The sequence below is a fragment of the Pezoporus wallicus genome, unplaced genomic scaffold, assembly GCF_028554395.1.
Source record: "Pezoporus wallicus isolate ANWC-B61680 ecotype Strahan unplaced genomic scaffold, APGP_CSIRO_Pwel_v1 contig_3847, whole genome shotgun sequence".
NCBI lineage: Eukaryota > Metazoa > Chordata > Aves > Psittaciformes > Psittacidae > Pezoporus > Pezoporus wallicus.
Window position 1 is genome coordinate 2,283,350 of NW_026639842.1, and position 24,907 is coordinate 2,308,256.

At 37.3% G+C, this 24,907-nt stretch overlaps 1 protein-coding gene across 3 annotated transcripts in view; it reads left to right on the plus strand.

Annotated features, from left to right (window-relative positions):
* PTPRN2 (protein tyrosine phosphatase receptor type N2) overlaps positions 1–24,907 on the plus strand; it is a 655,166-nt gene that overhangs the window by 594,569 nt on the left and 35,690 nt on the right. For all 3 annotated transcript variants that reach the window (XM_057416429.1, XM_057416426.1, XM_057416428.1), the window contains 2 exons: positions 4,802–4,875; positions 13,084–13,161. In XM_057416429.1, the coding sequence (XP_057272412.1) occupies positions 4,802–4,875; positions 13,084–13,161 (152 nt within the window). The remainder of the gene's footprint in view (positions 1–4,801; positions 4,876–13,083; positions 13,162–24,907) is intronic.

Consider the following 24,907-nt stretch of genomic DNA (forward strand, 5'->3'; position numbering starts at 1 on the left):
GATACTAAATTTTGATAAAGTGATGGTTATCGTAGATTCTAAGATTAGATAGAGATGAGAAAGAGCCCAGTTTGACCACTTTTCTTTTTACCATTCTTGACAATAAAACTGTAGCAGAAAGTCACAGATTTGCTTCATAATAAATTAAAAAGCAAAGCTGATATATTTTTGATATGCTACAAAGTTGTTATGCTACATTCAAAGTACACCTAAAGAGTAACATCTTGGTGGCATTTTGTTGCCCCTTTCATATTGATAATCACCATGACAAGATAGAACAAGGCTGCCAATTCACTTGAAAGATTTCATCTTAGGAAGGCTTTAAAGAAACTTTAATATCATGTTGTATTTACTTTGCATTTTTCTTTCTTAACCAGTCTTAAAATAACATGATATTATTTTTTAGTGATTACATAACTGATGTAATTTCTAGATTAACATTATCTTTAATCTCACAATTTTATCACAGTTTACTCTTATTCCTATCTTCTGTATTTGCAAGCAGCTTTTAAAATACTTGACACTGCACTGAATTAATTACTAGTTAAAAAAATTCTAACAATTGAAGTAACTCGGACCTTCTAGATTAACAAAACTGCATCGTTTTATCCAACCAACAAGCAGATTGCCATAATTTAGGCCAATGGGATACCTTTTTTTTCAGTATGAACACACAAGCAGCTCTGCATGTTGATGTCCAAAAAAAAAATCTTTCCAGGTTTTGTCTTCTCTACTTGTATCTCTGCAAAATGAAACTATCTCAGCAGGGTCAGTACTGTATGTTCTAATTTATGTGTACCATAAACATATGCAGGTATTTTAAACATTTGACAAGCAACTTTTTTCAGTAAACATCTGTCAAAAGCTGTCTTCTGTAGTAGTGACCATGGGTCATGGTATATATTAGAGCAGCCTGCTTACTGCTGTGCTTTGGTTTTCCTGCAAAGGAAGGCAAAGCGTCTGGGGGCAGAGTGTGTGCCCAGGTCTGAAGCTTGTGTGCAGTTAGAGCACAGCCAGGGAATGTGCAGCAGGAATGGGAACACCTGAGCAGAGGGTACTTGCTCTTGGTGTGTGCACTGTCCGTTTCAGTAATGCATGTAAAAATAATGCTGTGGAATCAACGAACTTGATTTCAGTTCAAATCTAAGAAGAGTTACGTTTTGCAAATAACCTATGAGCAAAATAATGATAATTAACAAGTTATGATTCTTTACAGTCTTCAGCCTGCTCCATTTTTTCTCCTCAGTAGTTCTTGAATTTCCTACTTCAGTGTAGTTCTGGACAGTGCTTTGTATGAAAAAAGAAAGGAAAAAAAGGTATCAAAAACGTATCAGTCTAGATTTACCTGTTTGGCTAGTTCAGGTCAGGTGTCCTGTCCCTGCTTCCTCCCGGCTTCCTGTGCCCCTCCTCACTGGCAGAACATAAGAGGCTGAAAAGTCCTTGGTCGGGATAAGCGCTACTTAGCAACAGCTAAAAACATTGGTTGCTATAAGCACTGTTCTCAGACTAAAGCCAAAGCAGAGCATTTCAGTAGCTACTAGGAAGAAAATTAACTCTCTCCCACCTGAAACCAGGACGTTGGTTTACGTTGACATTCATAGCTCTAGGATGCCTTCGTCTATCCTGTGTGAGCTTCAGATGCTGATCCAATCGGGTACAAGTCTTTAGGTATTGTGTCATACCTTTTATCCTTGTGCAATGTCTCATCTACTTTCCAGTTTTTCAAACAGTATGACATGTTTGTATTTAGCCAACTAATCAAGCTCCATTAACTTTAACCTAGTCCATGTGAAGAGATCTGTACATGGACGGCAAAACTTAGCTTTCTCAGTCTATAAACTGAGTATTTATATACTTTATATACTACAAAGTCATGTGTGTTTGCTTTATATTTTGTCTGTTATCGTCTATCCTTTATACTTCATAATATTTTATATCAATATTCACCTGTATGTTTTGCTTTTCTTTTAGCTGTGACTTGGCTGGAGCGATAGCAAATGCAAAGTAGTTCAGCATTTAGCAGTAGCTGTTGTAGATATTTGAAATGATGACTAGTTGTAACTTGGCCAGATTGCAGTAGCTAGTAACAGCATTTGTCTTTTCTCTCACTTCCTTATTATGGTCCCACTCCCTTCCTATTTATTCATCTTGCTTGCTTGCTTTTTAGACCAGTCATATATCTTCCTTTTCTATCATCCCCTTCCTTTTGTTTCCTGATTTTCCTGCTTCACTTTTTTTGCTTCTGACATAATCAATATGCAGTTTACAAAAAAAAATCTTGTACGTTCAGCATTTTCTCCACAGTTGCTTATTGTTAACATAACAAACTGATGTCCATATATCTTTTTTTATTCTTTCTTCTTTTTCTGACTGTTTCTGAGGAGTTATTATGCTAGTTCCTAGAAGCTTTGAGGTGATAACAGGCATAGACAAGCACAATCTGTTCATTGTCAATATGAAAGCTTGCTGATGCAACTAAAGCACACATGGGTGCAAACTTGATACAGGCAGAAAACACATGTACAACCTTTTTTACACACTTTTAATTTTTTCCTGAGCACAAAGTCTCACCACCTTTTCACTGACGAAGACTTAAAATGTCTCACCCTCTGATTAACCCTCCATTGGATAATGATACAGCATGCTGAATCAGTGGCTCTGGACAAAACACTGTTTAAAAAAAGAAAGATCCTGAAGTTACTGATCTGACTCTTGACTTTTATTGGACAGTCACACTGACATCTGTATGCTAAATCCTGACGGATCATTGTCTACTCTCTCTCCCTCATCCCTTCAAGAGCATTTCATACATTTTCATTGGTGATTAGTTCAAACACTTTTGCTGTCCAATGAATGGGGCTTATCCTGAGCACTTACTTAGCTTAAGATGTATGAGAGACCACATTCAGTGCATGTAACCTGCCTGTCTTCTGTATAGCCAAAAGGTTTCAGAGCTGTAGTTCTTCAAGCACTTTGTGACAATCCTCATGATATATCTTCCTATAAAAAATCTTGGCTAGCTCCAGGATCTCAGATGACACAAGTTCATTTCTATGTTTTGGATTCTTTGTGCAGTGGTGCCTAAGTAAGGTGGAAATGAATAATGTGTATAAAAGTGTCCCCTTTCTCATCTTCTTTTTCCTCCTGTTGTGTTGAAACCCAATCAGAGGAAATATGTGAATAGTAAAGAATGGCTCTTCATTCATTTGACATGACTTGTTCACCTCTAATATTCCAGGAGGAAGTTGCTCATGTTGGTGGGTTACATATTGTTGGTGAGGTTGAGTGACTATAATCAACATTCGTACAAGCACAACTTTGTCTTGCTTATATATTGAACTGACATGACATTATTGGTGAATAAACCTAAGCAGAGCCCAAACCTTCTGCCTCTACTTTCCTGTGTGGTACTTATAACACTTGATAACTCATTTATTGTTCCTCATTATTAAAATAATGATTGGTACTTAACAGTTTAAAAAGCCAACTTGTAATTCTGCTGTTGAGAATGGTGTCACAGGCCACAAGACAAGATACCAAGGGGGGCAGGGTGTATTCCTGTACTCTTATTTTATCGATTTGAATAATTGGTGGAAAGATCCTTTCAAAACATTAATATCCATGTTCAGCTTCAGAGGGTTACAGAAAGGGCAGCTCCACAACTTACCACAATATATGCTGCAGGGTGGGTTTGCTGAGAAGTATAAATCATGTTGGTTATGTATCATGTATAAGTTGTTTGAGATTCATATCTAAAGACTTAGACATCTCTCACATAAATTATCTGCACGTGGTCTGGTCTTTCTTTCTTTAGTCAGTGGAAAGAAACGGGCACTTCTCAAGTGCAATTTGGTCTGTTTGAGGCAGCTAAATCAGGATGAGATGATTCATGACACAGAAATATTTATTTTCTCTTAGCAGAGAGTGAGTCTAGATGACTGGAAGAGATGCAGACATCTGCATTGTCACTGTCTAAATACGGACAAATAGAAATCATCCATTACATATGTCCTGAAGTTAAAAAAAGGACTGGAGCTGGGGTGTACCAACTCTAAACATAGTTGAGCTAGCACCAGTAAAAATACAAGTTTAAAAGTACTAAAAGAATCATGACAGGGGGCAAACATGAGTAAGTGTCCTATGTCCAGAGCTTCTGTTTACTTTACTGGTGGTGTCTGAACTAGCTACGTTTCCAGCAGTGTAAGATACCACTACATGCTCCAGCCATACTTTTAGGTGCAGTTATCAGCATTTTCTCTCTTCCATGATTATCTCCAAGTCATATTGTCTCCCCATGTTACTAGCATAGTACCACACAGCACTGGCCTTTGATCAGGACAGATTAACTTACTGTCCAGCTCTCAACTGTACATTCATGTTCCTGCTGTTCATTTTACAGAGAACCCAGGCAGATAAAGTCCATCAGCTTACTACTTCCATAACCCTGAAAATGCAAGTGTTTTCTATAATACTAGTTTCTTCTAGTTATCTCTCTAGTTTAAAGCTTAAACTTCTTGAGCAATGGAGATTCCCCTTTTTCCTATGAGAGGTTGTAGCACATAATGTTGCATCTCATGAAGACATCCTTTCTGATACTCAGTCTCTAAAACACCTTAGTGCTTCATTTCCAAGTCAGGTCAGGCTGTATCAAGGCTATGTAAGATTGGGAGCCAGAATATCCTTTCTGATGTTTACTGTTTGCCTGTCTTGAAGTGCACATTAATCTGACTTTGAATTGTTTAACTTCAAATGGGTATAATACTTGTATAAAAACTTTCTTCTCTTATTTTTTCCTTTGCAGATGATCATTCCAGGATATGTCTGAAAGGTGAAAGTAGCCACGACAATTCGGACTACATCAATGCTAGCCCAATTGTAAGTATGGTAACCTACGAGAAATAATCCAAACAGCCAGTTGCTGTCTTTTCTTTTTAAAATATGCTAACTTGCGGCACCTAACTGCTCAGGTGTGCAGCCTCAGGTTGTGAGCACCTCACAACTCTGATGTCTTGGGCTGTCCTTTCAAACTGAAGAGAAATAAATCTACATATGCATGCAGTACCCTCAAAGTTTATGTATAAAGAAAACAGTCACTAGATAGTCATAGTCCTACCTTCTAATACGGTCAGGTTTTCTGTAGTTGGCATTATTAATTTATGGATTATAAAATTCAACAATATACCCTTAGTGGAGCTTTTCCTTTTCTGAGGACATAAAACTTTCTTCTTTTTTGCTAGCTCCAGTTATAGAAAGAGTGGTTTCTGTAGGCATGGAGAGCTGTGCTCCACAGGCTTCTGAACCTTTTCTGCATCAGGAAATGACATTTTTTCCCGTGTTGCCCTTCAGCTGCATAACTTGGTGTTTCTGTAGCTCTCCCAGTTCTTCTCCGAGCTTGCTGTTTTGAAAGAGAGAATGAGATCCTTTACCACTTGTGTATTCATTCAAACTTCAAAATATGTCAATCCAATTTTTGCATCTGGATCCTTCAGTATGAACCAGCTGCCCTTTCTCACCCTATGCAAGCTGAAGATGAATCCTTTTTGTCTGTGAAAGATGACAGGGAGAAAAGATCTCTATTTTTAGGCACAAAACATGCATGATAGAGCCAATAGCATTGGCCTGTTACAGAATCTCAGTGGAAGTGTCATGATATCCATTTGAAGGGGGGAAAAAGGCACTGTGTCTTTGACCTCTGTAAGACTGCTTGTATTGGAATCACTTTTGCTCGTGGTTCTTATTGACATTAATTAGGCACTAAAAAGTTATTACAGGGAAACTAAGAGAAAGAACTTGGAATGGGGACTTAGATCTCTCTGCAGTGGGCTGTGTATGCCATTACTGGGTCATTTTCCTGGGGAATATCACTCCCCCAGTTAAATCACTTGTGTGGGCAAGGCAGCTGGCAATTTGCAACAGCATGAAATTACAGCTTATTTCCTTCCAACGTTGTTGACAATACTTCTTTTTAAAAAATAAAAAATAAAAATAAAACCACAAAAACATAAAACCAACCCAAAACACAACTCTCTAGAAACTGTTCTCTGAGCTTTGCCTGTTAATTTCAGAAGTGTTCAAAAGCTTCATTTCCTTGAACATATGAAAATGTTTTATTCAAAGGAGTTAAAAAATACACAGAACCCAAAAAACATCTTTGGGATGCTTTTGTCTTTGGCTTAGGGTAGAGGGGAAACCAAAGCACCAGCATGCTTCAGGGATTGCCAGCTGCCGTTTTAGAGCACAGGGGTAGATGTGCACAGATTAGAGCAAGTTTTGGACTACTTTTAAGTATGTCTCTTAGTAGACCAAGCTCTAGTCGGCTCTCCAAGGATATGTATCCTGCTTATAAAGTCATGCGTGGAAGTCCAGCACCAGCACTTCAGTGCTCTGTGTCTGCCAGTCTGTGGTGAGTTATGTTTGGTCAGTAGATGCTGTGAGGTTTTGTGGCAAGCACAGGAGTGGGAGGTGTTAAACGAAGTGAGATACTGTATTCTTGTAAGAGCTTGGTTGTAATTTGCATGACTACAATATGGTGCAGAAGTGGAATTGAGGCATTTGAAGATGGTGCTAAGCCAGGTTCGGTGTTGGCAGCAGTACATATACCGTGTTTTTTTGCCAAATAGCCAACACAGGCTTCTGCAACCTGCCCCAAAGTCTGTGGAGATTCACTGTTTCTAATGCACAAATTTAGTTGAAGAAGGGGTAAATACTTGCTTGTCTGTATATGGCTGTTGCAATTATAATTCTGGATTACAGTTTATCTATTTGTTCCCGTAATTAAACTGAAAAGTACTGGAGTAAGTAGTGTTGGGGGTGGAGAGGCAGGACCAAGATATCCCATTAACATAACTGTGAAGAGATTTGCTTTGTCAGGATGTCTGGAGCTAATTCAGGCAGAGGAACTCTGCTTCCACAGCTTTAACTCTCATGGTTTTACAGGGGGTTGTAATTTTGCCTTTCCATCCAGCATTTAATAAGGGTATTTCCTTCTGCAAAGTTAAGTATTTAATTTGTGTAGCTTTCCCAGCTTCAGGAGTTTCATTCAATAAACTGAGTCACACGGATAAAGCAAAATTTCTGATGGTTGTCTTTGTATCTCTTACAGAATTATTTCTATGCCCAGAGATAACTGCATGCACAAATGTTTCACTGAAATGGGACAAGCACCCAGTGTCTTGCATAGCCATGAAAACCTGCTAAGATAAACTCTTGAGTTCCTCTTCTTCATGATAGGATAGGGACCTTACTCTGTGGGAAGGAGTGCCACAGCCCACATTTCTGTAGATGACCTGTTATTCCAAGGCTAGAGAGCTCCAGATGGTTTTGTGAGTCCATTTTATGAAGTCAATATTCATTTTGCTTTCTTGAAAACATTAGATAAAATGTATGTTTCGTGAAGGTGATGCAGTGGGAAGGTGGTAGGAGGAAATGGCCACTTTGAAAGCCCATAGTTTGGGATTCCCTGCAAACTGTTTCATTTCAAAATAAATTAAGTATTTTCAGGTTAGTATGAACATAATTGTTAATTTGGTATAGTTTTTGTATAATGAGGTAGAGTATACAAGTGGCAGAGACAATCAGTCTGTGTTCTCTCCACCTCAGAAGCCTACTTCTATTATACTGGGCACTCGGTCCTGCAGTATTTGCTGTGGCTGTACAGCTATTGCAGCCTGAGCTAGACATACAGCTGCTGTTTATTTGGGATCTTTTTTATTAGCAGATACACATTTAATCAACGTCTTTTACGTGTACAATGTACATGGAGTCCCAGGGAGTCTGTCTTTAATCGCTCTTGCAAAAATCCTACCACTTCTTTCCTTCAGACAGCTGCCGTTCAACTTAAATAACCTCAGTAATTATCATGTCGATACAATGATGTTCCTGGTGCATCTTTTTGCCTCACAGTGCTTGGGTTAGGAGTGAGCATTGTAGTGACCTGCAAGATGGGCATTAATAGCACAGGATCAGTATGGTCTGATCTGACTGGGAGAGACTTTTTCCTCACTGCTTGTGTGAGCTATTTGGGAGGGGAAGAGTGTAAAATAAAGTAATTATATTTGATCTTCAGAAAGGGAGGCTTCCAGTCGTGTACATGTCGCTGGGTATCTCCAGCTTCTGGGTCAGTGGTCCAGTCTCCAGCTGGGGCTCACTCAACCTTAACTTAAGTCTAAATGAGTGCAGCAGTACACCGTAAAAAAATCCCTATGCTAGACAATGAGCTGGCCACCTGCCCACATGTTTCTCCCTTTTAAAAAATGCTACCCCCCTCAAGACTTCCTTTCTCTCCAATATGTTGTGAAAACTGGGGTTAGATTGATGGCCTCACCACGGCTGGGAGCGGATGAGGATAATCAGCAAAGATTTAGTCCAAGTTCTTCCCGTAGGTCTTTAATTTCACTGTAGTGCGAGGCCAGGCAAAATGAGTCCTCAGGATAAATTTGCAGGGTAGAAGTGAGGTAGAAATCTGTTTCCCTCCTCTCTGAAATAGCGTGAAGTACTATGATAATAACTCTGCTATCGGCAGCTGAATGAAAGGCTTGCAATTACAGCACAAGAAGACCCTGACTGTGCAGAATAAAACTGTGATAATTACTTCTGTCATATTTGTACTTAGTCCTCATTAAATTTCAGGAAAATCATCCAGTAGTAAATAATGTGCAATCTTTGCTTTTAAATCAGAGGTCATGAAAGTAAATGGGAATTCTGTTTTTCCTCATAGGGTGTCTGAGAGAGAAAAAATCCCATCAACTACATTTAAAAACTCAGTTTACTTATTATTGAAGACACCAGACTGAGGAATGTCATTAGCATGACAGTTTGTTCAAACACAGCATACAAATTTCATCACCAAGAATAGACTCTGAAATTCATAATGGCATTCACAACCAGATTTACTTCTTTCATTCCATTAGGGGTTTTAAAGGAAGGATTTAAAAATTGGTTTAAATTTTAATTCAAACAGAAGATGAGGACTAGTCTACCTTTTTAATTTTAATGCTGAGATGAATTTGATTACAAAGTTCATCTGCATTTGCTGAATATGCTTTCTTTTACAAAAACAAATACAGATTTTTACTTTTAGAGGCTGTCTATACTCTGTTTGATAAATACATGCATGAAGGGTTGTTTTGTTTTGTTTTTTATTAGAAACACATTAAATCTGGAAGCAACACAGTACCTTGAATCCATATGTATTTTTAAGGTGGTAATTACAGTTAAACTTTATTTCTCTTGTGTTTGGTCTACACTGGATCACATTCTGATCACATGCGATTTAGGAATATTTCATCTGGACTCAGAGGATTTAGGTCGAGGTAAATATGGTGTGACTGAGACCACATCTCTCTCAACATCTTTCTGTGTGGAAACTAAGAATCTGACAAACTGGGAGGGAAGGTAAAGGGCTGGAATGAATTGGTGTATCATTTACATGAGATTTCAAAATGGTCATTGATGCCTATTGACACTTCAGTTTACAGTTTAGAAGACTACTTAACAAGAATCTACATGTACCACTCTTTAGTCCAAATACAATAAACTTGAGGATTTACACCCAGAATGTATTGATTTTTCTATATTTCATCAGCATTACAGTGAGATCATGCAGCAGCATGATGTCTGTCTAGAAACTCAACAAAATTCAGAGTTCTTCAGGGAATCCTTGCAAAATCCTGGGATAAAACAACTGGATTGTAGAACTCTTGAAGCAGAAATCAAAGGAGTAGCTTTTATTCTCTAGTAAAGCAAAGGTGTAATTTTTGTCTGATATTAATTTAACAAAGGTGCAATTAATTGTGATATTGTGTTCTTTATGTATTTTCCTACTTTAAGATACTGTAAGTCAGCTTATATTACAAAGCCCTGTAGAAAAACACAACTGGTGCCAGTAAAGTTTTCTGAAGTTTTTCTTTCATAACAAAAAATCTGAATGCTCCTCCTTTTTGTTTCCATTTGTTTTTGATATTGGTAGTGACTGAATCACTACAGTCAGTTGCATGGTCAGTTATACTAAACCTTGATCCCTTTTTTTCTGTAATACAATCATGGAAAAATAGATTGAAACATTATCACCAGACTTTGTTGTACTGCAGCAGAAAATGAGAATTCCACCATAGTAGAATAGTTGTAATAATTGCAGCTTTTTCTTTCCAAAAATGGCTGTTCGATCTAGTTCTGATGTAATCCTTGTGAACTTTGTTCTTTGATGGAGACAGAGGGGAAAAATCTTGTTCTTTTTGAGCAATAACTATTTGGGTATTTTTGAAGGTTGTCCTGATGTAAAATGTTAGCAAACAGTCAATTTTTGTTTTAATACTTGCTAATATGGAGCCTGCTGTTATCTGTTCTTCTCTGGAGAATAAATTTTCAGTTTTATTTTCGTGAAGTGAGAAATCTGAGGGATCCTTAAAGAAGATAATGACTAGTGACATAGAAAAAAGCCTTTTACTTGATCCTTGATTAGTTAGTTTAAAACCCATTACTGACTTTATTTCTTTATTCAAACTTTTCTTAACTTTGATAGATTAAGATGCCCTTGGTGTTCTTGGTGACCTTGAGAGAACAAAAAAGAACATAACAAAAACATTCAATAATCATTCCTTGCAGTCACCTACTCACATTCAATTGAATGTGACCAGCATAGTGATTTTTCACACTTTTCTTGAAATACTGGCCTTTAAAACAGTACATATAATAGAAAATTGATGAAACCAGGAATTTCATTTAATTAGTTTAATCTTTGCTCTTATTTTTGTTCAGCTAAAGATCATTTAATAGCGTGATAGGGCTTTCTGCCATCTTCTATTTGCTTCAAGCAAGAAGAGTTTCTGCTCATAATTGTTTTCTGTGCAACACAATGTGCTTGGAATGTAATAATTGTAATTGTCTTTTGAATTATTGTAGAACTGCTGATACACTTCACTACTCTGTGCTTATTGTAATGTTTGCCACGTTCCAGCAGCACCTTTGTGACAGAGGTTGATTAATGCTGAAATGCCAAGATTAGCCTATTCCTGATTTATCAGCTGAATGTTGAGAAGTATTCCCTCCCATGACAGCGCTATTTGCATCATCATCAGTTTCTTCTGCCTTTGTTTTCTGGCATGTCTACATATAAAAGAATTTAGTTGAAGAAGAAATTCAAAATAAGTGATTATTTTTTATAAAGTTTGGTGTCGTCACTGTCGGTTACATTTCTAAGTCAGGCTCTCGCCTGTTAGTCAAGTGACATCATTTTCAAGTGGATGCAGCCTACAACAGCTTACAGTGGGAGTAGCAAGTCCTCCAGAATGGAGGTTCAATTTTTCTAAGTTAAGATTTTTAGTTCCAGCATGGGAAAACATTTAAGCACATGATTAAATCCTATAGATCTCTCTGGGTTTCAAAACAAAACAGTAACAGAAACAATTTCATCTGTAATTGAGCAAAAATATAGTTGAAACTTGACTTTGAACTAAACACATGTGAAAACAACAGCAAATGTGATTAAGCAATGTCTCAATTCTTACCAAAAAAAAACAACAAAAAAACAAAAACAGAAAAACAAAACCAAAACCAGTTGCCCATTTTGAAATTGTTCCTAAGGTTTTTTCACTAGTACTGCTTCTGAAGAAAGCTAGTGTTTCCCTCATCTCAAAATACCCACAGTAGTAAATGTCTTGCTATCAAAATTACTTCTGTCAAAAGGCAAAGAAAGCAAGGTTGAAATTTGTTGTGAGCAATTGCTTGTTGTGAAGAGTTATTTGCTGATAAGAGAAGCATCTCAGTGAAGCTCAGAATAAAATGATGGTATTATAGACATCCTGGTCAAGGTTTTTTATAACTATGGGTGGTGAATCACAAGTAAGCTTTTATTATAAATGGATTCAGTAACTTCATTTTACCTGTGTTGTGTTGTCATGGTGAATTTTAATATTAAGTCCAGCTTAATTATACTTCAGAAAATGAGAAGCATAGAAGTGTTCTCTTCCTTTTTGCAACATTCATCATATTGTTGTTCTGTTAGAATAACTTACATCTGTTCTTTTATGGTTCTTCCCCCTTTTATGTTGCACATAATTATGAGGTGCCTTCTTTTATGCTGACATGTACCATCACTGAAAATTTTGATAGGCTTTGAATAAATTCAGTAGATGCCTGTTAATGCAAATGTGACTCACATTCATTCTTATTCAGATCTTTACTTATAGAACAGAATCATGTATTAAGACAAATTCTTCCATCAGCTACATGGGTATAAATTAACTCTCGCCAACTTCAGTGTCACCAAGTCACACCCACACATCTGAGAGTTGAACTGGGTCTCTTTATGTTCAAAGTTTTGTCTTTCCCAGTTCAGGGTTAGAATGAGTTTGTTTGGGTTTTAATCCTATCAGCAGATATTCTTTTTCATCAGAATGGGTCCTAAGGTTTAGAACCAAGAAAACCACCCATCAGTTCGAAAACATTCATTGTAACACACTAATCCTATTTACTCTTGATGGCTTTGTTTCTTAGATTCTTTATTTTTTCTGCTCAGTGAATTTTCTGCTCCTTGAATTAAATGTAATAATTAAGGTCTTTAAGCAGAACTTCCTCTATTGAGGTCAAATCCATTCATTTAGATAAATCAGCTAACCAGAAAAAGACAGAAACTGAATGTGTTCTCCATTTTTGCGGGTTTCCAGTTACATGTGCCCTTGACTGGCATGGTGGAAGTGGGGAACATATTTAGATGTGTGGAGCATTCTTAACACTCGGTGTAGAAAAATGTTTCACATGGCTCTTAGGTTGCTATGAAACCATGAGTACTTATCTCAGATACCTCTGTCAACCACCATAAATGATCTTATGCTCCATATTGAGGACACAGGATATTGCTCATCACGTGTGCTGACAGTCATCTAGTAGCATCAGTCTTTTGTGGAAAAAGTTCTACTCTGAACTTATAAATAGAACTAAATTTGTTTGCTTGCCAATAAAGGATGCAGGGACATGACAGTCCTTCAGGAAGTCCCATGTTTCGGCACTCGTGTGCTTTCAGTCTCTAGCACAGCAAGGGATTTTCTTTTAAATAAACTTAGTCTGTGTTCTCTTTCCTTATTCCAGATGGACCATGACCCCCGAAACCCTGCATATATTGCCACCCAGGGCCCTCTTCCTGCTACTGTCGCTGACTTCTGGCAGGTAAGCTAAACAGCTCTTCGAAAACTGAATTTAAGTTACAAGTCAAATGTTTTCCTGTGCTTCTAGAAATGTAAGGTGTATATAAATGCGTTGTGTTTGAGTCACAATTGGTGGAAAAACCTTTGTTCAAATGTCTGTTTAAAATCTAGGGCGGTCAGGATGAGAAACTGTGGTGATGCTGTAGATTTAGTACCCCACACTACATCAAAGCTGTTTGGCTCACTGCATTATTTTTCTGAAGGGAAACTGAGTGCCACAGATTGCAAAATTTTTTTTTGTCAGAGAACTTAAAAGTAAATCAAAACAAACACCAAAATTATCTCCCCCGTGAGGAGTTTTGAGATCTAAGAAAAGCAAGAAAAAGTATTTGTCCCTTGAGCCATGGCCACCGTCCCTGGAGGTATTTAAAAGATGTGTAGATGTTGTGCTTGAGCTTGAGGACATAGTTTAGTCTTGGACTTTGAAGTGCTGGGTTAACAGTTGGACTTGATGATCTTAAAGGTCTTTTCCAACCTAAATGATTCAATGATTCCGTGATATTCAAGCCATTTATGTATATGACAAACCCTCTAAAGAATGCTTGATCTGGAATTTGTATTGAAAGCCTCAGGCCAAAATATTCATATTTTAGTGCCAGGTCTCCATAATTAAATTACAGCCAAGGACTGGATGATTTTCAGAGGGCCTGACCTTCTTAAGAGTGTAGCCAGAAGTCATTGTCATTCTCCCGATTAAAAAGACCTAACACTATATGCCATGAATTTTTCCATTGAAACCTACTTCTCACATGTCCCAGTTCCCCAAAATGCTTAAATTCTCATGTATTTTCCCTACCACAGGTAGCCAATTTAAAGGCTGAGCTAAGATCCTGCCACATAAATTGAAGTAGGTGCATAACTGTTTGCAGGATTGGGGCTAAAGGCAGTAGTTAGTGATGCACAAATATGAGCTTACTTTGCATGCAGTATTTTTATGTGCTTGTGCAGGTCTAAGATTTAGACATACACACTCCACCAGGCTAGGTGTGTGCAACTGTGTGACAGATATGCTGCGTTAGATATTCCTTTGTAAGTGTATAAGTGTGCCTGAAATCTTACCGAGGCTGCTTGGGGAGGAGGCCAACTGAGGCTTGTTATCAGCACGAACATATGTTTTTATCTTTTGTTTTGCATTATGAATTCTGAAACATTTGTTCTGAAGATAAAGACTGTCTGTGTACAAATTTCAAAAGTGCTATTGTGTTCTAGGAGCTTGCATCAGTTGAAATCATCAATTCTCTCCATCTGCATTGCTTGGTCTATGATTAGAAAGTGTTAACTGATCCTTATTGAAGATGTTTTTCATGTCACAATTTCCTACTATTTCTGATGAGGAATCAGGATGTTTTCAAAAAGTTTCTTTGATTGTGGATTCCTGGATATTTAAATGCTGAGTCTGAGGTATTCTGGGACTGCTTCTTAAAAGTGCAGAGCAAATGGTTTCTTCTTGAAGTGAGTTGAGTTGTTGGTCTGACTTAAATTTTCAAGTAACTTGTGGGTTTTTTCTTCACTATTTGGTAATTAGACATACCTGAGAACACTGATTTTTTTTTTTTTTTTGCTTGGCAGGTGAATTCCTTATAACAGGCATGATACATGAAAATGTGTTTCTTAAGTTAAACATGCAAAATCCAATACCGTGTTAGCTGTTCTGTAATGATATGTTACAATTCCTAAGGCCCAGTTTTTTTAAGTGTATATTTTTGCATGTTTGTATATTTATATTTTATTTTTATCTGCGACTGCACCTCTACATGTTAAAAAATATATGTTCTCATTTTTAGAGTCATTTAAAAAAACACACTTTGTATAAGCTTTTTTGCTAATGCAGATATCAGAATTAATCATGCAAGCAGAGTATGAAGGATATATTCTGTTCTTCTCCCATTCCAGTCTGAACAGTTAAGCAAACTGTTAGCACAGATACAGAGAGGAGAACTGAAATGTTATTTCAGTGATCCAATCGTATTCCTTCTGAACATCCTTTGGTACTCAAAAGGTCTCTTTCTCGACTTTCTGTCTTCATGCTGTTTTTGAGTATGGAGTCTTCACTCTCCTTCACTTTCCTTCTGCTCTTTTTAGTGATTTCTCCTCCCAGTTATCCAGCAGTGAAAGTTCATTCCATATCCCCACCAGATATGGTGTAAACATCTCCTTGGAAGCCATTTATTTGGCAGCCATGGTTCAGCATCTGTTCAAGTGAGGCTATGTGTCCATTTTTTATGTGATATTCTTTTATTGTTTCTTCTGTTAGGTTCCCTAGAAAAGTTTGTTTCTTACATTTATTTTTGTGATGTCTGTCACTTCAATCTACCTGTATCAGATTGGTCTATCACCCACTTTTCTTAAACTTCCTGCAGATCACACATCAGTGTGCTAGTTACTGTCCCAAGCTTTTTACATGGCCTTATAGTATCCACCAAGTGTAATAAACAGGCCAAGAGAGATTAACTCCTTACAGAAGACTGCATCCATAACCACTGACATGTAGTAGGTCCGTTGTACAAGTCGAAAGCCATGGCTTGAAATTGTTATGGTTTATGCCCAGATGCAGGAGCAAAATTTCTGTCATTTTTTTCACCGAACTGTACCTATTTTAAGGTAAAGCATGGGCAACCTGCACTTGCTGGGGAAAATAGAGTATTAACTCCTGTCAGGGCAGAATCCTTTGATGTTTACTTGAATACATTTTTTTTTGGTGTTGTTTATACAAAACATGGTGCTGCCACCAGGGATTGTTAAAAGATTCAGTTATTCATTCCTGATACATCTTCTCAGTGGTTCTCCTCTCTCTCTCTCCTCCACTTAATACCAGCTGTTGCTTTTTTCCCCTTTTGTGTGCTCAGTGAAGCAGTTTTCTGACTGATAGTGAGAAAAGTGACAGACTCCAGAGAGACCTAGGACTGTTCGGCTGTTCCTTGCCTAAATGCACAATGTCATGCTTTAGCAAGTCTAACAGAAACTCTTGGAGCTTGGCATCACCTTCTATGGCAATATTTAGTAGATATATTGCTTTCTATTTTTTCGGAGTCTTAGCTGTTAAGATTCCCAAAATCCTAGTTGCATAGTGGGTACCAGCCACTCCATTTTATCTTGGAGTTCCTGAAGCCCCAGGCTACCCCAGGAAGAAACCGTTATAATTGTTTCCACTCCTGTAGACATTTCAAGCTGATTTCTAGAAAACACTTGTCTAAAAAGCATGCTTATTACTTGAAGGTGTAAGACAGCTTTCTTGCCGTTTACACAATAAATGTGCATAATGAAGTCCAGATATGCATAATGAAATCCAGACTGCACCTGATTTGTCCTGTCTGGATTTCATGTTCAAATTCCAGAGATACAAATTCTAAACCTATTTTCCCTTAGACTTGCATCAGATTCTTCCACCTCTCAGTGACTATGTCTGCATTAGCAAGCAGTGTAGCCCACTAGGTTTGGAGTTGTAGAAAGTCACAGTACTTACTTTGTAAGTTTTACTTTAGACCAACTGTTCAGTAATCTAGTGGACCAAATGCCTGTTGGCAGCGGAGGCTACAGATATATTTGGAGGAAGCTTTTTCCAAAGGGAACTTAGAGCTCTAAAACTGCTCAGCAGTGCCTGCTTCTCTTCATCTCTGTCATCTATGGGATCATGTGGTCACATCCATTATCTCTATTTAAGACCAAACAGATGATGTAGTTTTGAGTAATCTTTTTTTCTAGTCTTATTGGCAAGGCTCTCTAAAACCTGTTATGTTAATCCAGTGCCCAGTACTTTTGTGCAAGTGACACTTAGTAGACACTTAGCAATCAAATTCACATTTACCATTTTCAAGTTGCTCAGATCTGTACAAAGATCATAGTTAGGTCAGGGTTTTCTCTTTCCCAGAATGGGCAAAACTTTTTCTTAAAGCATGGATGATACCTTGTTCAGGCTCCTCTTGTTTAGCATTCATATTAGTGATGAGCAGATTCATGCCTAGTACCACTATGGAACTAGAAGGGGACCAGTTTCAATCATCTCACAAGTGACCACTTCTTGAAAGATTATGTCTTTTTTTTGATCAGGTGAGGAAGAAGAACAGGTTTTGTTCTTGAGTACCATCTAATTTGAGCCACTAGAGCTGGCCATTAGACTCAGCATTTTCCATGCATGCTTCTTTGTTTGGGTTTTCATGTTGACCTGAGAGAGATCAGCTTGATGGAAGTTTTTCTTTCAAAGATGCAGTCTTTGAGCTGGAGATAGTCCAAACTCCTGTATATTGGGCATTTTCAAATCTTGCTCAATTTGGTATATTTTGGAAAAATTATGATGATAAAAAAGGCAAGAGACTTACTCTGGCTTTTCTAATGGTGCATCTAGGCATCAGACTTCCACAGCTGTCTGTGTCCCTCCAGTTTACTTCTCTAGCTCCTTCTATTCTTGGCACAGCTTCTCTAAGTCAGCAAGTGCCAAGTTTGTTCTAACTTCCCTGGCTTACCTATTTCTTTGAAAACTTTCTAGCCTGCAGGAGTTGTGTTGTCAGTCATCTCATTGATCTGTTTTGCCACAGGGCTTCCTAATCTGTCTGGATACTCTGTGTTTGCGGCTCAAGCAGAGATTTCATCTCTGCCTGCATGTCATCTCTTAGACCGCTCTGGAAATTTTCCAGCTACTACTTTAATTAATTTTTAAAAGCTTCCAGCTGATTTAAGTCTTCCTTTAATTTCATCTAGTCTTGTTTTCATCTCTTTTTACCAATTACTATTTCCGAGAGATACCTCCTTCATTGATTCTATTTTGGTTCAGTGGGAATTCCACCTTACAATTCCCTTTCTTGAAAACTGGATGCCTCCCCTCACGTGGTATTAATCCATTTTTACCTGAGTAGTTAAACAATTTGCCAGCTCTGTGGGTTGTTTTCTTCTCAGCTGGAAAGAGAATTTGTCCTCAGGATAGGGTTTTGCCTCGATATAGTTCCATTTTATTTACAAAGAAAGTACAGAGTTTTATTTCCTTGGACAAAGAGAGAATCAAATAACAGGCAATAAATTCTTTTTTTCCAAACCTCGTTCACCCAGTGTTTTACCCCCAACCTCTTTTTCAGCTTTTCTTCTACCAGATCACAATGGTAGTTTGTTGAGCTGTGCTGGGGGTTTCTTTATTCCTTTTACACATTTTTGCAGCTTATCTGGATTAATCATCTTGCCTTGATTAATGCCTCTCTCCCTGCATTAAGCATATCAGTTTCTAGAGAAACTTATGGGTCCATATGCTTCACGTTTCTCTTGTTTTTGATGATAACTTTTGTAATTTCAGTTATCAGGCTCCATAAAAGAGTTTGCTTGTTTCTTACATTTATCTGGAATGAAAGGTGATGATTTTGTCCGGCAGCTTCAGTGAGATTTCACTCAGCTCTTTCACATAACGCTATTAAAATTCAACATCTCTTTGAACATAATTCAAAAGAAAGAGGATGTAGAACATTTCTGATCTATAACAAGTTTTCGCAGCAGGAGTTCCATGTTGTGAATAATTCTGGAGGCATAAAATTTTATTATTTTCTACATGCGCTGGGTTATAATTCCATGAAGTATTTGACATCAAGTACATGTCTTAACTTGCAATGTATTCTAAGAAGCAGGGATGATAATATGCAAGAAACTGTTCCTAGGAGTTAGGAAATTTAAAGCCAGCTATCCTTGCACTGAAAAATTGTTCTTAATTATGCCAGTTTATAAATTGCATGTCTGCTAAGGTTCATCATCTCCAAATGGAGATTTCTGTAGGAGGCCATAATTTTTCTCTCTGGAAAATACCCCATGTAATGCCTTGCTTTCATAAATCTACCCACACTTGCCCTTCTATCCACTCTCCCTTTTTGGAGGGAAATGCATTTTCATCATTTTTTTATTGTACCATATTAAATGAAATGGAGGGATCAGGCAGTTCACGCCAAGTGAATTAAGAGGATATGCTTTAATTGCCTTAGAAAATGAAGTCACATATGATATATTTTTGTAAATATTTGTTGTGTTTTTGTGATGTCCTCCCTCTGTGACCAACATAATTAATAAGTGTATGAACATTATCTTACTTCTGTAGAAGGAGTTGAGAAATAGGATTTTCCTTACTTTGCAGATGTCCAATAAGGTTCAAAGCACCTACAACAAATACAGTTAACGCTTATAGTCTGGACCAGAAAATTCTGTCTTTTGCCTGAATAGATCTGTATCTCAGGATAGATAGTTCCCCAGACGCCTTAGTCCCTGAAGGGCTCCTGTCTGGCACAGATGACAAAGCAGACACCACTCATGAACAGCACTGACCAGGAAGGCAGATGGCAGGTGCTGCCCCTTTATGATTAGGATGCTCCTCTAGTAAGTGAGAATGAGCTTTATCCTACATATTCTGAATCAAACCCATGCTTTTCATGACCTCATCTTTCCTCCACTATTCTGCAATACATGAAATAGTCTTGAAATTGGAAACGCTCTTCAACCTTCCTGTTAGAGCTGGGCATCTATTGCTGACAAACAAAAACAAAGCTTACTGGAGTAGAGGTTTGCCCTATTGTGGTTACAATGAGTGGGAACACCTCATCTCTGCTCCTCTGAGTATTTTCCACTTTTACTGCAAGATTATTAAATGTAAAGTGCAGAAAGAGTCCCAAGAGTAAGACCGGAGCCCTAATGTGAGCCAGAGAGTTGGGTTGCCATTTTCTTTTTGTTGCCTCCACTCCTGCATCTCTTAATCTAATGCTATTTTAGAATATTTTTCTCTACCCATATTCAGGAGTATATTATCACTGTCAGTTAAAAAACTGACCATTGTTTTCCTCCCAGGTCATGCCAGCATATTAAGAACCCTGTTCCTGAGTTGCAGTCTTGAAGACATGAATCTTTGCTTCTCTCTTCCAGTTTTGGAATTCAACAAAACAAATACAGAATACTGTCAGTCGATTGTTTGCTGCGTAAAAAGGATTAGTCATCAGTGATCTCCAAGGGCAAATCCTGGTGGGCTGAAAAAGTCTCCCTGCAAAATCGGTGTTCCAAGCCCATGGGCTGAGTAGGAACAACTGTACCAAACCCTTCCCTGCTCTAATTGCTGGTTTCTGTGCTCCCAGTTCAGCATGTTTTATGAGTACTGAAATTAATTTACAGACTAAATTATTCTTCTGCATTTTGTTCTGTGCAGAACATAGTGATTTCAGGCAGTCTTGATTCCAAGGTTTTATTTTCCTTGCCTGGAATGGGACTTCCTGCATGTCTGATCAGTTCTCACCTTCAGAAAGAAAAGCAGATGAAAAGCGACACAAAGCAATTCAATGTTTAAAATATGCATATTTTAATTTAATAAAAGAAAAACAGCAAGGGAGAGAGAGGCACTGAACAGTAGCCCCTAGAGCTCTAGTAACTTGTCAAGCCATGTGAAATAAATATAGCATTAGGAATTCCATAGACGTTCAGTAAAGGAGTGCACATTTACCATGCTCACTTCTAATTATGCTTCTGGTTGGAGAAGGTACTTAGAAGTGGTCCGCTTAAAATTTCTATCCCTTTATTGTTTAAGTTCCACCTTTCCAATACCAATGTGAAAAGCTAATTACAGGCATTTTTGGTGGACTTTTCCTCCTTAATGTAATTTTGTCAGCACTGCAGTACTAAATAGCATTCATATTTAAATTATTTAATAATGAGGTTTGAGTTAGGAGTCTACTGAGAAGAATAAGAGCAGTTTACATTCCTCTGAGAAAGCAGAAGTTATTGCTACGCATACAGTCATCTTGAGTTAGCAATTCCCACTGACTTCCAAACAATCACTGCTGCAGCAGTAGGGGTATAACATATGGAGCCAGTTTAACAGCCATGTATTTGTATAAGGTGCTCTCTGAAGGCATCTTTTCAACTGCTAGAGTCAGATTTTTTTTTTTTAATTAAATACAGATTGTTGATTGCTAATTTTTCAACCTATAGCTTTGTTTAACTGTCTGGCACAGCTATGACATTGTAAATGGCAATTCTGACCTTGACAGATTTGACCCATTATATGTCAAAATGATAAGTCATTTTCAACCAAATGCTTTGCAGAAAAGGTTGCTTTTTGACTGGCTCACATTGTGAAGTTCTATTTGAGAACAAAAAATCTAATTCCCCCTCTTTTTTTTTTTCCCGGTTAAAAGATAACTCTTTTTTTTTTAATTTTATTTATTTTTACCCATTAAAACATTGCAGTTTGGTTTTAAAGTATTGCAGAAAATACCGTTTTCTGATTGTGTCCATTCAATACAATGTTTCCCATTTCCAGTGGAGAACTTGAAAGAAGTCACATTTGAGTTATTTGTTTTCAAGACATGTAATGGATAATTATCTGATCCAGCAAGGGTTAGTACCCTTTTTGTTGTTTTAGAAGTTGTGTTTATTCATACTGAGTTTTGATTATCATTAGAAATTATTTGGGGTTCATTTGCTTGTTTGTCTGCTTTTCCAAATAGTTGCATTTGCCTAAAAGACTGAAAAGGTGAATTCTTTAGTTTTCTGGAGATCTCTCCTAGAAAGCAACTGGCATGATTAGCCTGTTATTTTTAGGTTGGATTTAACTCATTACCTATTTTCTGCTTTTATCATCACTTTGTAGAAAGTTCTTCACCAGTCCCCATCAAAAGAAGGGTGTTTGGTCAGAGCACATTGTCATTTCCCTGTCACAAAAATAAGGGGGAAAATGACTGAAAAGGGGGTTTGGGTGGGATCATTTGTTATAAAAAGAAGCTTCAAAATGGTAAAATGTCTGAAAAAAAACAAAGTGATTCATATTAACCATTTTTTTACAAGCTAGTAAAAAAGGACATTTTAAAATATAAGCTTTGAAAAACTGGTGTTTTATCAGATTTATGACAGTGTTGTAATGCTGATTCTCCTATTTGTGACTTTATTTTTCTCCTTACTTGAAAAAGGAGCAGTTCTGTGCTCTTTTGCAAGTAATTTGTACTAAATATATTTCATCCCAATGTGGAAGTCCTTTGTAAGAGACTGGCATGCTGGGTAACCACAGCATGAGGTCTCTACACATGGTGGATTTCATCAACAGGGAATCCTGTGGATGTCAAACACACTGCTTTGGGTTGCAGGATTCGGCCTTTAATTTGCAATAAATGGGGTGGGGTGGTGTTATTCTTGTCTAAGAAATGTTTTGAGAATGGTACAGGCTGCAGGTAGACATGTCACACAAAATTCTACACTTTTTCAGCAAAGCATGTATTGCGAGCTCTGTAGTGAGCTCCTTTATGTAACTCAGACTTTCTCACTTCCATTCAGAAGACTCTATTGAACATTTCTTCTTCTCTTGAAAGTATTACAGTAAATTGCAAACAGGAAACTGTCCCTGCTAAGTAATCTAAATAAGTTTAGTTTTATATATTATAAATATTTGTATATGTTACATATATATATAAAAAATATATTTACTTTTCATAGACATTTAGGCAAATAAGGCATAATTTTGCTGGGCTCTACATAAAAAGAAAAACCTCTGCCCTAAGGACCTGATGTTCTCTTTATTCTTATATCACATGCATTGACTTACTTTATGTTGTGCATGCATACAAGGTTCAGAATTACGTGAATTACTGTGAATTTGAAACCAAGCCTCCGCCTTTACTCTCCAAGTCCAGCTGAAATGTCTGATATCCAGATGCTCTTCTCCGAAGGCTGTACTGGGATTGTGCAGAGCAGGTCTGTGCTACCTGTTCCTTTGTTACAAAGACACACTCCTCGGGGCCACTTTCTAATACATGGCCATGTCTGGACAGGGCACATAGCAAAGTGTTAAGTGTTGGGAGGGCTTTTGAAAAACCCATCACCAAGTTAAAGATGGGGTAGTGAACAGGTGACAGTATAAAACTCCATGAACCGCCTTTGATTCATGCCACTTCTGTGTTACTTGGAAAGAAATCTGGGTAGCAGCCTGATGGTCTAATATTTAAGTTATCAAGGAAAACAAAGAAAATACTGTAGTCCTCCAGTCACAGACTGTGAGTCTTAGTGAAAATTCCATCTCAGTGGTAAGCACAGGAGATGCTGTAACAGGGATGATGGCACTAGATTGCATTGCATCCTTGATTTAGTAGGTTTGACTTCTACATTTTCACACAATGACCTAAAAGAAATATTATACCCCAGAGTAACTTTAAAATTGTTTGTTTAAATTAACTTTCATTTGGATTTATGCTTAATGAAATCTTCAGAGATGCAGTCAGTCCCTCTGTAATGAAATGCTGTATCTTAGAACCAATGAACAGGGTTGCCAAACTGTAAGGATTCCTCTCTAAATGAGTGGGCTTTTATAATGTTACACTTGGGTGGCACAAGCAGAGTGGTAGATGATTAGTTTATGGTCTAGATCATTGTATTTTTATTACACTCATAAAAACTGTGTTTCTCCTCATTTTCGTAATGGCTTCAATGAGCTTCTATACCTTCTAGAGGCACATTAAATCATTATGTGATGAAAGTACTGATTTAGTGGGGCTAGTTTTAAAGTAAGATGCATGTTTTGAATACTTATCTTAGTCTGATTGCTGACTAGAAAAGGTGAAACTACGTTAGAATGAATGAGATCTGTATCATCTTCCTCACATACAAAAAAGGTTCCCAGCTGCGGCCTAAAACAAATGCAGTACAAAAAAGATACAAATGATAAATCTACATCTGTCTGTAAAATAAATTAGCTGTCAATTTAAAGTATTTTAGCTGGCTTTGTGGCATTATGAGTTTCTAACAAGAGGGTGAGTGGATTACAGACAATTTATTATTTAAAAATCTTTTTAAGGGAAAAAAATAAAGAAGGTAAGGAAGATTATTTTTATTCCTTACATTCAGCTGTAAGTTTTTCCCCACTTCTGTTTAAATTGATAAATAACCCCATTCTCTGCAAACCCTAGATGCATTTCTCTAAATGAATTTCTAAGCTGGGTTTAAAAGTTATTTTAATTATGTTGCAAAATGAAAAAAAAAAAAAAGGAAGGAAAATGTAATTTGTTTCTCGACATGCAAGCTATTCTTAAAAGGGAAGACAACATCATTATCCATGAATGGGAAACCTTTTTATTTGATATGTAATTAAAAAAAAATAATCCTTGAATTGAATGTATCATCTCATCTTTGCACAGTTTAGACAAAGGCCTTTTTTGTTTACAAAATTTACATGTCAATACAGTTGCTTATAAATATTTCTGTGAAATAAACATAACCCTTCACAAAAAGAGCAGTTTTCTCTTCATTCAGTAATTTTATATGCTAGCAAAAAGACAATGAAAGTTGTATGCAAATATAACATCAATGTACAGCATAATAATAACAGTTTTTAGTGATTATGCTGCTTGGTATTAATTCATAGGAGCCTTTTTGTTCAGCCATTTGTATTTGGAAGAGAGATATGCCAGACCAGAGCATCTTTGCTTGTTTGCTGTTTGTGGGAGATATCCACAAATCCATTAGGTGAGGATGTGCTGGATTCCTGTATCCTACTCTGTGCCTGCTCTAAATTATTAAGCAATCATGCTGGTAGCGAAGAAACACTTTTTTCATCTGTTCCTGCTGTACCTGTGCACTGAATGCACCACCTGCAGCAGGAGCTGGACTTTCCTCCTACCTCCAGAAAAAAAGGAGGAAAAAAAAAAAAAGAGGAAAATAAAAGGGGAAAAGAGAGACAATAGAAAAGAGAGGAGAAAACAAAAGGAATAAGGAAAGAG